The 14764-nt window shown below is 31.4% G+C and overlaps 2 protein-coding genes across 2 annotated transcripts; one reads left to right on the forward strand and one right to left on the reverse strand.

The window, feature by feature from the left end:
* Nucleotides 1-3945: 3945 nt before the first annotated feature.
* On the forward strand, nt 3946-5638 carry LOC105786357 (60S acidic ribosomal protein P2A). The gene is made up of 4 exons (XM_012612739.2): nt 3946-4044; nt 4140-4251; nt 5120-5346; nt 5432-5638. Exons 2-4 carry the CDS (start codon nt 4164-4166, stop codon nt 5456-5458), a joined length of 342 nt encoding a protein of 113 aa, XP_012468193.1. The 5' UTR covers nt 3946-4044; nt 4140-4163; the 3' UTR covers nt 5459-5638.
* A 1027-nt stretch (nt 5639-6665) lies between these two features.
* LOC105786356 (monodehydroascorbate reductase) lies at nt 6666-9838 on the reverse strand. The gene is made up of 10 exons (XM_012612738.2): nt 9679-9838; nt 9146-9217; nt 8695-8746; nt 8457-8537; nt 8221-8339; nt 7915-8134; nt 7714-7832; nt 7504-7629; nt 7296-7436; nt 6666-7203 (listed from the first exon to the last, which is right to left on the reverse strand). The coding sequence occupies exons 1-10, from the start codon at nt 9727-9729 to the stop codon at nt 6880-6882; spliced, it is 1305 nt and encodes a 434-aa protein (XP_012468192.1). The 5' UTR covers nt 9730-9838; the 3' UTR covers nt 6666-6879.
* Between the last annotated feature and the right edge of the window lie 4926 nt (nt 9839-14764).

Consider the following 14764-nt stretch of genomic DNA (forward strand, 5'->3'; position numbering starts at 1 on the left):
AATCGAATGAAAAAGCCATCCTCAAGGCGTTGCTTATAACAGAGAAGTCACTCACTGTAATGTGAAGCCAAAAAATATTATCTTCTATTATTATATCAGTAAATCGACCAATTACCACATCTCAATAAAATGGTTAAAAGCGAGTATGCTCACTGAATTTCCAATACCTCCACTACATTCTTCCCTACACCGAGTGGCATTGAAATCTCCCCCTTCACACCATACTCCACCAAGCTCGTCTTTCCAGGTAATGAGATTCTCCCATAGATTTATTGGATCTTCCGTCTCGCAAGGGGCATAAACATTAACTATAACACAATCAAAACCTTCTTTTATCCTAATGCTTTTGAGAAGAATTGCTCTATTTGATAAGCGTTGGGTATTCAATGTGAAACAATCGACATTCCAAATAATGAATAAACCACCTGATTTACCTTCAGACTCGACAACAACAAAACTGAATCATCATTATACCAAAACGACCCGATGAAATCCGTCGACACCTTTTCTAGTTTCGATTCTTATACCATACACATATCGACTTTTAACTCTCTAGTTTCAAAACATCACATTTAACTTTGCTACCCAACCTCTGTGTTTTCAGGAGCCATAGCCCGTAGGTCCAAATGCTTCTCCACCCCTTCAAGGAAACTATTGAGACCCACCTCACAACTACCATCATTCAACCCAAGGAGAGTCATCTTCTAACATTTTTGCATTGACCGCCCTATCTTCACCTTCATCCTTACTACTATATTGAGAGACCATTCATTAATAGCATCCTCGGGAATCAAATCAGCCGCCAACAAGTTAGTTGTTCCTGACAACACTTTCTCTATCTCCCCACCATCCTTTTTGGTTGTTCCCCAACCTTAATTCTTTTTTCCATTGGCTAAGTCCACGTCAACACCTTTTTCTTCCTACAACTTCAAACTTTTCGACCCTTCGTCCTCAATCAAATCCATGTTTTTCCTGGTGTACCCACATTTATTCACTAGGATAATAGGTTGGCTTCTCGGATCACAACCTCATAGACCTCCATACCACATCTTAAGCTTATGATATCAGAGACTCGGTCTTTTCTATCAGTGAGCACTTGAATATTACCCCTGCAAAAAGACTTAAAACTTCTAGCGTCCGAATCGACATCTAAAACTTCACCATAGTGTTGGTCGATGCTGTTGAAGGTCATAAAGCTCCAAGCGTGTAGAGGAAACCCATAACATGAATTTTGCTAGTATTTCCATCCATCATATCCAGGAATTTTGCAATAGACGACTCCTCTTCACGGCTAATAACTAACATTGTACCAGATATATTCTTTTGACTACTACTTTACCCAAATTTAGATTATTCATGAAGTTTGCAATATCCTAACTTGGCTTGTATAAGCACTATCCAACCAAACACCGCTCCAACCAATGTAAGTTCTCATCTTCAATAGAACCCTTGATCTCATTAAGGATCTCGCCTTCTTTGGAAGAAGGAGACTATTCAAGTTTCAGTCCTCCTCCTTCAGGTCATGGCTTCACACTAGTCCCTGTACATTTTGCCTCTTTAAAGCTTTGATTGTGGTTTGAGGCCTTTTTCTTCCCTTGATCCACCTTCTTCCAATATGTATCTCCAACATTGTATCTGGCAATATTTACCCTCAGAGAATGTCCGTATAGCTTGAACCCATTCAAACGGTTAACTGCTTTGTACGCATCTGTCTCACACAAAAATTTGACAAAGCCAAATCTCTTCCCGTTCTTATTCCTTCTCTAAGGTATGAAGACATCCACCAGCTCTCCATGGTATTCAAAAATCTTCCAAAGACCTAACCATTTCATCCTTGGAAGGATATTTAGAACGAAGACAGTTGCGATCTTTCTCGTCATTTTTCGTACACAAATTATTATATTAATATGATATGACAATAAATATATTTATTCATTTATTTACATTTATGCAATTTGGATCAAAATTAAAGCTTTATGTATATAAATGAACAACAATTCAAGTTTTATATATATAATTGCATCAAAATTGATATTATAATAATATAATAAGAAATGGATATAAGAAAATACCAATCCTATCAAAAGTGGCATATTTGAACATTCATCAAACCAAGAACATAAAAAGAGGAAAGGCAATCGAGAGAAGTTCATGCTCATAAAGGTGCAAAGATAGATATTCGTTTAAAATTTTACTTTTTTTACTTCTTTATATCAATTAAATTTTGTATTGAATTTTAATTTTTAGAAATTGTACATAGGTTTAATTTTATTAATTGGGTTTGAATAATTTATTATAATTTGTGGATGGTTAAAATAATATTAATTAATAAACTAAGTTTATATCTTTTGTTTTTATTGATATAGGGATATGATATAAGGGGATATAAGAGTGATGTTGGGCGGTTCACTTTGCTTAACATAAGGTGGAGAGTCAGAGAAAAAAAGAATGTGATACATGTACGGATGGGATAAAATTTATTAAATTTCATTTATCGAAATTTGTTCCATCTTCTATTTTGTTTTTGTTTTTTTTAATTTTCATTTATTTATTTATTATTTGTTCTCAAATATCTTCTTTTAGTGTTTTCATTTTCTTTATTTCTAAATTTGTTTATTTCTTTTTTACAAGTCAGATCGAAATCCTTCTTTCTCGAGTCGAACAACTTGAATACAATTCTTCTTCCACTCTATTCACTATCAGAGAGAGAGAGAATATCCCATTTTCGGTATGGACTAAGGGTTTATATACCCTTAGCAGTGATCCCGAGGTGCCATGTGTTGTCTTTCCATGGGTGAGCCCAAGTCAAGTTGCCCAAGTAGTATGCTACCATAGGTCTAGGTAGGGTGGCGATTGGGCTCATTGTTAATCACTTCAAATAGGATATGGAAGTTGGTGTTAGAAGTGGTGGTTAATGTGTGGGATTCACATGGGTGTGTAGCTGAGGAGTGGATGCGAGAAGTTGCCCTCGAAGGGTTATTTGAGGAGTATCTGATGTCTCCAAAGGGTGGATGCTCAAAAGAGTGTGTCTGAGGAATGGAGGTATAGCACTTCTCAAATCTTTTGTAAAGAAAAAAATAGAGGCAAATAAAGAGAAATGAAAAAAAAAACTGTTGATATCAATGGAAAAAAGGGAAAGTTCAAAGAAAATAAAAACAATTAAATTGCTCAAAAGAAAAAATATAGGGATTAGAGGTACAATTTGACCTAAAAATTTCGTTTGAAATGATGATTTAACTAAACTTGTTCATGAATTGGTTACCTGCCCAAGCTCGAAAGTCTACTTAAAATTTAGGAGAGTTTGGAAAAAAAATTAGGTCTTAAAACGGACTTGGGAAAAAAACTAGGCTCATTCAAAATATAGGCTAGACTCATACTCGGGCTCAAGCATTCAAGACCAAAGTCTAGCTCATTTTCTATGTTTTAATGTATTATGTTATTTATATCTATTATACAATTTATACCAAATAAAATCTAAATTTATAGTAATATATAATACTATAATGTAAACATTAAAAAATAACTTTAAGATGCTTATATATAATTTTTAATAAATTAAAAATATATAAAATTATTAAATATTAAATTAAAAATATTTTAAAAATTCAAAAAAAATAATATGGGCAGGATTAAAATAGATTTGGTTTAACCATTTACAAATATGGACGAGTTTAGGCAAAAATTTAACTCATATTTTGGTCAGGCCAAGCTTAGGTATGTATAAAATATGTTATATCATAATTAAATTCGACCCAACTTGTGAACACTTACCAGATCAGCTTCTCGTTACATCACTAATGACTCAATTACCAAAAATGATACAAAATGAATAACGTTAATGATCATTTCGTAACAAATTAAAGTTCGGTGACTAAAACATAATTTAAAACATATATAAATGACTATTTCTTTAGTTTACCCTTTTTGAAAATTTATTTTCTCTTTTAAGCCTAAAACCCTAATTTGCAAATATTATATAAAGCTTGTCACGGTCCTTTGTTATTTCCATTTGAAAACCCAGGGTTTCTTCCATAGCCGCCCCTGGTTTGTCTCTTCTTCTCTTTCATCTCCTTTGCTTAAACTTTCGTTTTCCTCCATTGGTTTTTTAGTTATAACTTAATTGTTGCTTTTCTTTACAGAAATTTAAAAAAGAGAGAGAGAGAATGAAGGTTGTTGCTGCATATTTGTTGGCTGTTTTGGGGGGCAACACTTCCCCTTCAGCTGATGATCTTAAGGCCATTCTTGGCTCTGGTAAACTATTTTCACCTTCTTCTTCTTTTTGTACTTTTGATTTGACTGCTATGTTTCCTTTTACCTGTTTCAATCTCTGCACTTGGTAATCCATTTGTTTGTAAATTGTATTTGTACCTTTAATCCAAAAGTTTAGATTTCTTGTGTTGTAACCTGTTTTTTGGTGAAACTCAATTTGATTATGAGGTGGGTTTGGTATAAAAATATAAACTTTGTACTGTCTTTGTGTATTGGTTTGAGATTTCACATCTATAATGAACCCTTTAATTCAAAACATGTTTGATTTAGAGAAATGGACGATGAATGAGTACTAGAATGCAATTTGCTACTTCTATATAATTCAATATGGTAGTCTTTTTCGGTTCATAAATAAATTTGAAGTTGGTGAACTCAATAATCTTATACTAATTTATATGCTAATGGGGTCATTACATTAATGGGATTGAATTGACCTTTACAAAAGTGCTCAAATGAAGGTCAAATCTTTCAAAATGGTCAAGTGAAAAGTCAAACCTTTTCGAAAGCCCTCAAATAAGGGGTTTTCAAATGTCCTATATCAGTTTTCAAATTATGTTTTAACTGTTTTCTTTTCTGTTTTAATCAATATCTGATTTAGCTGTTAGCTAAATTGCGTGAAAAGCCCTTATATGACCATTTTGAAAGGTTTGACCCTTATGCGAGCAATCCTTAAAGGTTGAGTCTCGATTTGAGCATTTAACCATTTCTGATTTAGCTGTTTCCGATAACAAAGATGTAGAGTGGATTTCATTGCTTATCTATGTTTCTTTTTTGTCCATCAAACAAAGATATGACAATTCTGTATATAGACAATGTTTCAAAAGATTTACATATATGATTTTGTTTACAGTCGGAGCTGAAGCTGAAGATGAAAGGGTTCAACTTCTTTTATCTGAGGTCAAGGGCAAAGATATAACAGAGCTTATTGCATCCGGGAGGGAAAAGCTTGCCTCCGTTCCATCTGGTGGTGGTGTTGCTGTTGCAGCTGCTGCTCCTGGTGCCGGTGCCGCTGCTGCTCCAGCTGCAGCCGAGGCTAAAAAAGAAGAGAAAGTTGAGGAGAAAGAAGAATCCGATGATGTAATAACACTCCTAACCTCAATTACATGTTTTGTTCAATTAACTTCTGTTCTAATTAACTTTTGTTTTGTTCAATTTCTTGCAGGATATGGGATTCAGTCTCTTTGATTAAAGAGTTGGTTTTTTGCAGAAATTCTCTTCTTCTTTTTTTCAAATTTAAGGCTAGTTTAGATTCTAAAATTTCGTTATTTTCGTTTTCGATTTGGGGATTCGATGAACAATGGCATATGTTTTTGCTTAAACTTAATGTTGCAATGAATTTTCCATAGTCTATTATGATGATTTTCTTGAATCTCATGTCAATTTTTTTGCGAGTCCTTTTTAGATATATATTGGGATGAACAAATATGCTACAATATTCATTGATATGTCCCAACTTATAAAAGGTTTTTCATATTTATTTGGTGATCAAATTTGTTCATATTCATGGTCTAATATGTCCAACACAGAAACAGTAATGTTTGGATGATATGTAGTGTTGGAAAATTCTACAGGGTGTGTTTCTTAATATTTATATTATTTTTAATCTAATATTTAATAATTTAATAATTTAATATTATAATATTATATATTATAGATTTAATTTGTGTTATAAATTACAAAATATGTAAAAATAACTTAAAATATTAGAAACTTAAATCTCCATCACTTGTAGATATTTATCATTCAATGAATGACTGAAAAATGATTTACGGATTTAATTATAATTTTTTTTACTTCCAAGATAAGCAAAGTAGTTATTTCTCATTCAATAAATGACTGAAAAATGATTCACGGATTCAATTATACTTAGTAAAGTCGTTCTCCTCTGATTCAGTCTTCTTTTTTTTTTAGTTTTCATTAAAAGTAAATAGCAAAATCGTGCCTAGGGAACTATACTAGTGACTACCTAATTTTATTGTAAAAATTCTCGGGATTAATGATTGGACCATGCATATTGCAAATACTTTTCCTTAGATAAAGGAGGAGATTATTCGATTTATTTCTGTATCGCTCATGATCTATATAATAACTGGGGCTTTCATTCCAAAATAGGATTCATTTTAAACGAACAAAGGATTTAATATTTTTGTCAAAACCTTTTTAAATTTTAGATGAGCCTTCAAGTTTAGATAAATAATTTAATCCTTAAACATGTGTAAATTAGAAAAATTGTAGACATTGAAGTTGCAACAAGCACTAGGCCAAGAAAATGCCATATTTAATCATATAGTTTCATCTATTAGTACAATTAAATTATTTACACTAGTTCCTTTAAATAATTCTAATGTAAAAGATAACTAACCAATCAATCTAATTTATTAATAATAGTAGTGATGTAATATAATATAATTTCTAATTTATTAATAATATAAATGTAATGCGATAAAATTAAAATTTTATGACCTGATTGAAAGTTCATGATGGAGAATATAAATGATCCATATCAATCACACTTCAAAAGAAAACAAAGCAAACAGTATAGTTATGAGCTCAATCCAAAGGAAACCAAAAGCCAGTTGTGTTGGAACAGCATGGCAGGTGCGTGAATCATCAGATCTTACAGGCAAAAGAAAGACCTTCATGTTTCACAGCTTCCAAACTCTGAACTGAAGGCTGAAGCTTAGCGACCTTTGCAATAGCTTGGTTTTCTTCGGCAGTGCCGCCTTCTAAGAAAGCTCCAACCACCTTCCCATCTTTGATCCAGTAAGATCCGAACTTCGCCTTTTGTGATTTCGGGTTGCTGTCTCCGAAAAGTACTGTATCTCCTACATTGTCACCATAGAATTGCCATGATAGATCGAAGGAACGTGAATAGAAGTACGGTAGGTAGTCATATTCGTCAACTGATTTCCCTTCCTCACCTGCCTTGATAGCCTGCAAAAATTGCCGGAAAAGTAACATTTAGACGATATTTAAGTATAAAAGATCAGGTCATAAAAATGGATGAATTAAGTGAGAAAACACACCTTAACTGCCTGTTCAGCTGATTTCCGGGCATGGTCAACGTGTTCCACCCTTCTCAGTTCATTGTATAACTTCAGAGGAAAAGTGGCTAGATCACCCACAGCATATACATTGGGAACACTTGTTTTGAAAAAAGCATCAGTCTGCAATCAAACAACAATGTCAGCAAACCAAAAAGGCATTTGAGATCATGTCATTGATGAAACCAACCTTTATTCCACCCTTTTCCTCTTCAACCTGTCCTTTAAATAGTGTTGTGAGAGGCCTTCCACCAACACCGACAACAACGATGTCAGCTTCTAGAGCTCTGCCGTCCTTAAGTTTAACTTCCTTCACCTGAAAAGTGAGCAAAACGTATAGGCTTTAAAATGGTTTCAGATTTTTGGTCCCATTAAAGATTACTGAAAGATGAGTTCTTACCTCTCCATTGGAATCGGAGGTGAATCCAACTGCAACTGTTCCCTTTATAATTTTGACCCCTTTATTAGCATAATACTCCTCGTAGAACGCAGCAATGTCCGGAGTGAAAAGCCGGGGCACTATAAGAACAATCTTCCAGTTAGAAATTCTCTAGAAACCAGATTAGTATCTTGAAAGGCCGGCAGTAGAAAATTTACTTACTGCACCAAGGCTCGGGGTACACCATGGTGACATCAAAATTGTTGATTTTCATCACTGCAGCAAGCTCAAGACCAATATAGCCCCCTCCAACAATAACAGCCTTGCCATTCTTCTTTGCTTTGATTGCTTCCAGCAACTTATCAGCATCATCAATTTCTCTCAGGTAAAAGATGTTTTTGGCATCAGCTCCTTCCACGCCAAAATCTGTCAACCTTATAACCTAAAAGAATAATGTGTCAAACTATGCAAGGTTTTACGGCAGACAAGACAAGGAATGCATTCTGTTGATTAGAAACTGTAACTCACTGTGGAACCAGTTGCAATGATCAAAATTTGATATTTGAATGTTTCTCCAGCTGCGCTTACTACAGTCTTGGCAGGAAGATCTGCTTTCACTATTTCAGTGCTAAGGATCAACTGAATCCCTGAAAATATCAGAACATGAAGTATATAATTAGGCCATTACCAAATTTCAATTAAATCCCCTGTAAACAGATCCATTATCTATTATTTCAGCAATTTTCAAATTTCACATTGCGAACCTTTTTCCTTGTACCACTCAGGAAGCAATCTCTCTCCACCACTTCCAACACAGACATGGAAACCAGGAAGTCTTGCAGCTCCTGCAAAGAACAAATCACCACATCGATCCAGGAAACAAACCAGATGGCTAACAAAATGATGTGGCAACTAACAGCATAGTTACAACACAGCATTTATAGAAGTTTAGAATTTATTTCAATTTTGCAAATTAGAATATAAAATGCATATTAGGCTTACCCTCAGGGAAGAGATACGCCTTACTCAGAGCAGGACGTTCATATGGAGCAACCTACATATATAAGAAAGCAAAGGAACAGGTAATATGCAATATAAATTTATCCCTTCAAGGGATCAACAAAAAACAATACTAGCAGCTAAAATGAGTGCTTTAATGGGAACTGTTGTTGGCCTCTAATACATTGAATTCAGCTTTGACAACATCAGATAGATTATAGGAGTAAAGACAGCAGAATGAGAGATTTTCAAAAGTTAAACAGTGTGCTAAGAAGTGAAACTAAATGATAGAAACTGTTGCTTTTTCTAAGCTCAATTGACAACTAAAATGAAACAATTGCTCATAATGATAATAGAATAATGCATGTAGTCATCCAAAACGTATACATTGCTAGTTAATAGATCAGGCAATTTGTAGGTAAAGCTATGATAGAAAAACAAATGCTAAGCATACCGCTTCCTTGGAAATAATGGCTAGCTCACCAGGCTGAACTCCCTGCTTGGCAAACTCCCTCGCCGCATACCCCTATTGTCCGAAGAGGAGATTGTTAGTAACAAGGAAGCAAAGGTTAAACAAATCGGAAACATGCTTGATCGAAACTTGGAAAAACAAAGATTTTCAGGAAACTTCAATTCAGCTACCGTATAAGCTTCAACCGGTCAGTAATTTATATTCATCCAGTGACTATCTAATAACAACTAACCTAAGACTTCAATTTTACATCCAATTCTTGTTTCTTTCTTTTTTTGTTCCGTTAATACTTGTTTTTTCCTTTTTCATTTTCACAGCAACGCTAGATCCGTATGCCTTTAATATTGTATTAACCGATAAATGATAACATACTGAAAACAACAATTTCAAAATTCAAAATTAAAAAAAAAAAAAAAAAGCGAAGGCATCGATAAACATCATAAACTCGAACAAGAAATGATAACAAAAAGAAAGAATTGGAAGCGATAAGCGAGGAATTGAACGGTTGAACTTACGGCAGCGACACCACCACCGAGGATGACGTACTTGAAACTCTTCTCCGCCATTGATAAATCTCAAATCTTAGCTTGACTGCTCACTGAGTTTTTATTTTTTATTTTTTTATAATTAATCGATTTTTTTAAAGGACTTGGTAGGGTACTCATTGGCTGACCCATGGTTTGGCCACTTGGCATAAACAGTGCCGTATGTTCCGTTACTGCAACGGCTTCCTTCTTTGATTTTTTTTTTTGGTTGAATTAAAATAAAACCAAATTCAAAAATGATGTCTAAGTTTGAATTTTGAGAACCTTCTAGTTAAGTATCAAATTATCACTATCATTCCCGACATGTAATTATTCAAGTTCGAAAAAGCTCGAGTTTAAGATATGTTTAATTCAAAATTAGAAAAATTCAGATTTTATAATTAATTAACCATGATAAACGTTAATAGTTAATACAATTTTATGGTATTACTTAAAATATAAATAAATAATAATATTTTTGAAAATATAGTCATAAGCATGCATATATATATATTTAAATAATAATAAATTATATTTTTATGTTAAATTTTAAAGTGAAATGTTTTTAAAACATTAATTTAATATAAAATATTTTTAATACAATAATTATATATGTATAATAAATATATAAGATTAAAATTATTAAAATCTATCAAATTAAACTTTAATGATAATATAATAATATATTATATAATTATTATTGAAACCAATTATATGACCTTAAACCAATATACTAAATTAGTATATTACTAATACATATATAACTATTATTATAATATAGATTATAATAAAATATATAATATTACATGATATTATAATGTTTAATCATCGATGTATATATACATAAACTATAAATATATTATATAGTAGGGGGCTAACATTTTTCTGGTACAAATAACAGTCAATCAATGGCGATTACAAATTCAGAGAAATTCCTAAATAGCAGAAATGGATAATGCATTCAAGTTTCCATGTAATAGCGCTGGAGCTGAGTCTGGGTATTTTTCAAATTTCTGTAAACTATTAAGGTTATGATCAGCTAGTTTAGCTATGTGGTCAACAACTTTATTGTGGTCTCTAGGAATATGTCGAATTCACACACTCCACTTGTGTTTTATGATCTGATCAATTAGTCGCAGCTTTGTCATTCTATTAACAACAATCCCTCCAGCCAGAATCGATTCAACTACCATCGCATTGTCACATTCCATATCCAAATTTCTATAGCCAACTTCCCATGCAATTTGAAGTCCTTCCAAAATAGCTCTAGCTTCAACTTTAAAAATTCTCTCCTTCCCGATTCTCATTGTGAAGCCATGTAACCAGTTTGCATATTTCAACTAGTATAATAATAAACAATAATATATATAATAAGTAATATATAATGTATTACTATTATATATAACTATTATTATGATATAGATTATAATAAAAGATATAGTATTAATGTTTAATCATCTATGCATGTATATATAAACTATTAATCTATGATATAGCATTATATAATATAGTAGGAGGCTAACTTTCAAATGTTCAAAAATATAGGGACTTAAAACATATTTCAACTAGTATAATAATAAACAATAATATATAATGTACTACTACTATATATATATAACTATCATTATATTATAGATTATAATAAAAGATGTAATATTATAATGTTTAATCATTGATGCATATATATAAACTATTAATATATTATATAGTATATGATATGATATAACAAGATATTATATAGTAGGAGTGTTAACTTTCAAATGTATGAAAAATATAGGGACCTAGAGCACAAACAATAATATATATAATTAGAATAAAACATATAGTATTACATGATATTATAATGTTTAATTATTGATGTATATATATAAACTATTAATATATGATATGATATGATATGATATAACATTATAGTAGAAGGGCTAACTTCCAAATGTACAAAAAGTCTAGGGACTTAGAGCATATTTCACCAAGATAATAATAAACAATAATATATGATAATAATCAACATAAAATGTACCGCTAGTAGATTATAGAATATAATAAAAGATATAGTATTACATAATATTGTAATGCTTAATCATTGATGCATGTATATAAACTATCAATATATTATATACCATATGATTTGATATAGCATTATATAATATAGTAGGAGAGCTAACTTTCAAATGTAGAAAAATATAGGAATTAGAGTATATTTCTATCAAGATAGCAAAAATTATATATGATCATAATTAATATATTATGTATTACTCTATTATTATAGTATGTGATATAGTATTATATAATGAATAATATATTTTATAATTATTAATATAATAACTACTATTATACTATAGGTTATAATAAAAGATATAGCATCAATAGTTATGTGTAATTTAGTTTATTAAAATACATATTTATAATTATAACTAACAATACATAAAATATAACTAAAAATTTAATATCTTAATAAAATATCTTTTAAAGAAAATAGATGTTGAATTGGGCTTTAACTTTTACAAATTGTATTTGGATTTTGAGTTTAAATTCTTTTTATTTTGGACTTGAGATTTAAGCTATAATTAGTTTATTTTGAGTTTGGGTAATAATAAGTATATTATTTGGGTATGGACTTAATATAATATATTTAGATTTTAGAATAAATGTTTTAGATTACAGTATTAGGTTTATAAATTTAATAAGAAAGATAAAAAATTATCTAGTTGTCAATATAATATAATAATGAACAATAAAAGATACTTTCGTTAATTCATATAATATTATAAAATAATAAATTTTACATACAATAAGCACTTTAATTATTTTATATAAAATAACTTTATTAAAAATATATAATTTATGCTTTTTATAAGGTGAATTTGAACTGTGTTGTCATCGTATAAAAGTAAAGTAAATTATTACATTCAAAATAGTGCTACCTAAAAACCCCAAGTCTCTTATCTATAGAGAAACGACAAGATGGTGAAAAGACGAAAGAAAGGAAACCCTCGGAAGTAGTGTGACTATTGACTACTCAAATGATGCTTACATCACAAGAAAGCAATTATGTCATTAAAGGTACAATTTCTAAATTTCAAATAAGTTGTGCAAATAATCATTATATCTTGCCATCAATATATCAAACGACATTAGTCTCTACCATCACTAATGAGACACCACCTTATCGCCATAGGATTATAGTTTTAGTGGAGCTCACGTTATAAACTCCCTTTCGACTAAAAGGGACAATTTTTTTACCTCTGCACCAGGGTATTGTTTGCATCACAAAGAAAGAGCCTACATTGTTACAAATGCTTTGCAGGTAATATCAAAACACAACGTAGTGACACCATCACCATAGATCTATCAAGGACAATAATTACATTGGGTCTAATTTCATTCAATTATCCTAACTTCACAAGCTCACCAATGCCTCAAGAAAGTCACATTTGGCCTATTCCCCAAGCTCACCAACTCCAAAGAATATCAATATCATACTGCAAAAGAACATAAACCACATGGAGTCATGTTCATGAGGGTTGCTCATTCTAAGAGAGAAACACTCTTCCATTTTTAAATAAAATAAAAATGTTACTTTTTATTTAAAAATGAGAGTAAACTATCTTAGTGATCACCCAACTTTTGGATAGGTTCTATTTTTGGTCTGTTTTTTTTCTAATTGCACTATTGCTACATGTGGCCTTTGTCTAATCAAAAGCCAAAAGCAAAGGAATATATATGAAGAGAGGGCGAGAGAGAATTTGATAACTTTTGGATTAGATGAAGACTAGGCAAGGGATATATAACAATTCAAATCTTAAGTAATGGTGCAATCAGGAGAAGTAAATTAAAAAGACAAAGGCAAAGTTGTTGCAGTTTCATTAGAATATACAAATCCTGAGTTTAAATTCCCACAATAAGGTTTTCACTCTGAACCTACTCACGGAAACACCCATCATGTAGTGATACGATGAAACTATTATTTTGACTTCATTTTCATATTTTAAAAATGCACAGAGACTTAATCTTTGAGTAGAGAAAATAATGCAATGAGAAAACTTTCATGAATTGGAAAACCTTGAAAATTTATTTTTTGCCTTGGTTTTTATGAATTGGACATGTCATCATGTGGTGCCCCAAACCTAACCGAGACAGTCCGACCTGAATCCGGAACATCACATTAGTCACCGAAGTGACCCAGAACTTCACAAGATATTTTCGCTTGCAATTAATTATTCATTTTCTTTTTCAATCAATGGAAAAAGTCTCACACATGCATTCAAATCATATATAGACAAAAATAAACAATTCAAAACCTAGTTTCATGCTTTTTCTAACAAATTTTACTTAAACGAGGCATAAGGGCAAAAATGTCATTTCATGTCCAATTTACGTGAACAAACTTGTAACATCGATTTAAAGGCACATTTTTATTCCAAAATGTTTTTAGAAACATTTTGTAAAGAATCATTTTAATCCGATTAGCAATTCTTAGTTAATCTTAAAAACAAGTATCTTAGAGACTAAATCAAAATATTGAAAAAATACTAAAAATAATCAAATTACAAAATTATAAGTAGGTTTACGAAATTAAACATCTAGGACTCTAGCATGTGAATTTTCAAGGCATTTCGTAAACGTTTTGGACTCCAATTACACTACCAAAATCTAAGGACTAAATTGCAAAATTGTGAAAATATGCCCTAGACAAGCTAGGCTTCACGTCGAGATGACGCGATACAGCTTGTCGGGACGAACCCTAAAAGGGGTCCCTCATCGTGACAATACGACAAGGGTAGTCACGACGTTGATCTCACATCGAGACGTCATCCGAACGATGTTGGGACGACGAATGTAGTTTCAGCATAAAACTTAAAATTTTCAAGTTTAAACACTACCACACCTACTGTTAGAGTTGTATGACTCGAGTCCCATCACTTGTTAAAGAAATAAAATACAGTGATAAAATAAAGGGATCTGTGGGAAAACTACACTTCTTCTATTTGACATTGATTAGAATAATGTTTTTCAACCTTTAAATAGATGTAGTTGAAACTCCTTTTGTATCATTTAGATTTTAACAATAGTGAAT

Source organism: Gossypium raimondii, chromosome 1 (assembly GCF_025698545.1).
Source record: "Gossypium raimondii isolate GPD5lz chromosome 1, ASM2569854v1, whole genome shotgun sequence".
NCBI classification, from domain to species: domain Eukaryota; kingdom Viridiplantae; phylum Streptophyta; class Magnoliopsida; order Malvales; family Malvaceae; genus Gossypium; species Gossypium raimondii.

Excerpts from the sequence above, each read along its gene's own strand:
- LOC105786357 (XM_012612739.2), top strand. The coding sequence starts at position 4,164 with ATGAAGGTTGTTGCTGCATATTTGTTGGCTGTTTTGGGGGGCAACACT. Across the intron at positions 4,252-5,119 it reads TAAGGCCATTCTTGGCTCTG|TCGGAGCTGAAGCTGAAGAT; the intron begins GTAAACTATTTT and ends TTTTGTTTACAG. Across the intron at positions 5,347-5,431 it reads AGAAAGAAGAATCCGATGAT|GATATGGGATTCAGTCTCTT; the intron begins GTAATAACACTC and ends AATTTCTTGCAG.
- LOC105786356 (XM_012612738.2), bottom strand. The coding sequence starts at position 9,729 with ATGGCGGAGAAGAGTTTCAAGTACGTCATCCTCGGTGGTGGTGTCGCT. Across the intron at positions 8,135-8,220 it reads TCATTGCAACTGGTTCCACA|GTTATAAGGTTGACAGATTT; the intron begins GTGAGTTACAGT and ends TTATTCTTTTAG. Across the intron at positions 7,204-7,295 it reads CAGCTGAACAGGCAGTTAAG|GCTATCAAGGCAGGTGAGGA; the intron begins GTGTGTTTTCTC and ends CAATTTTTGCAG.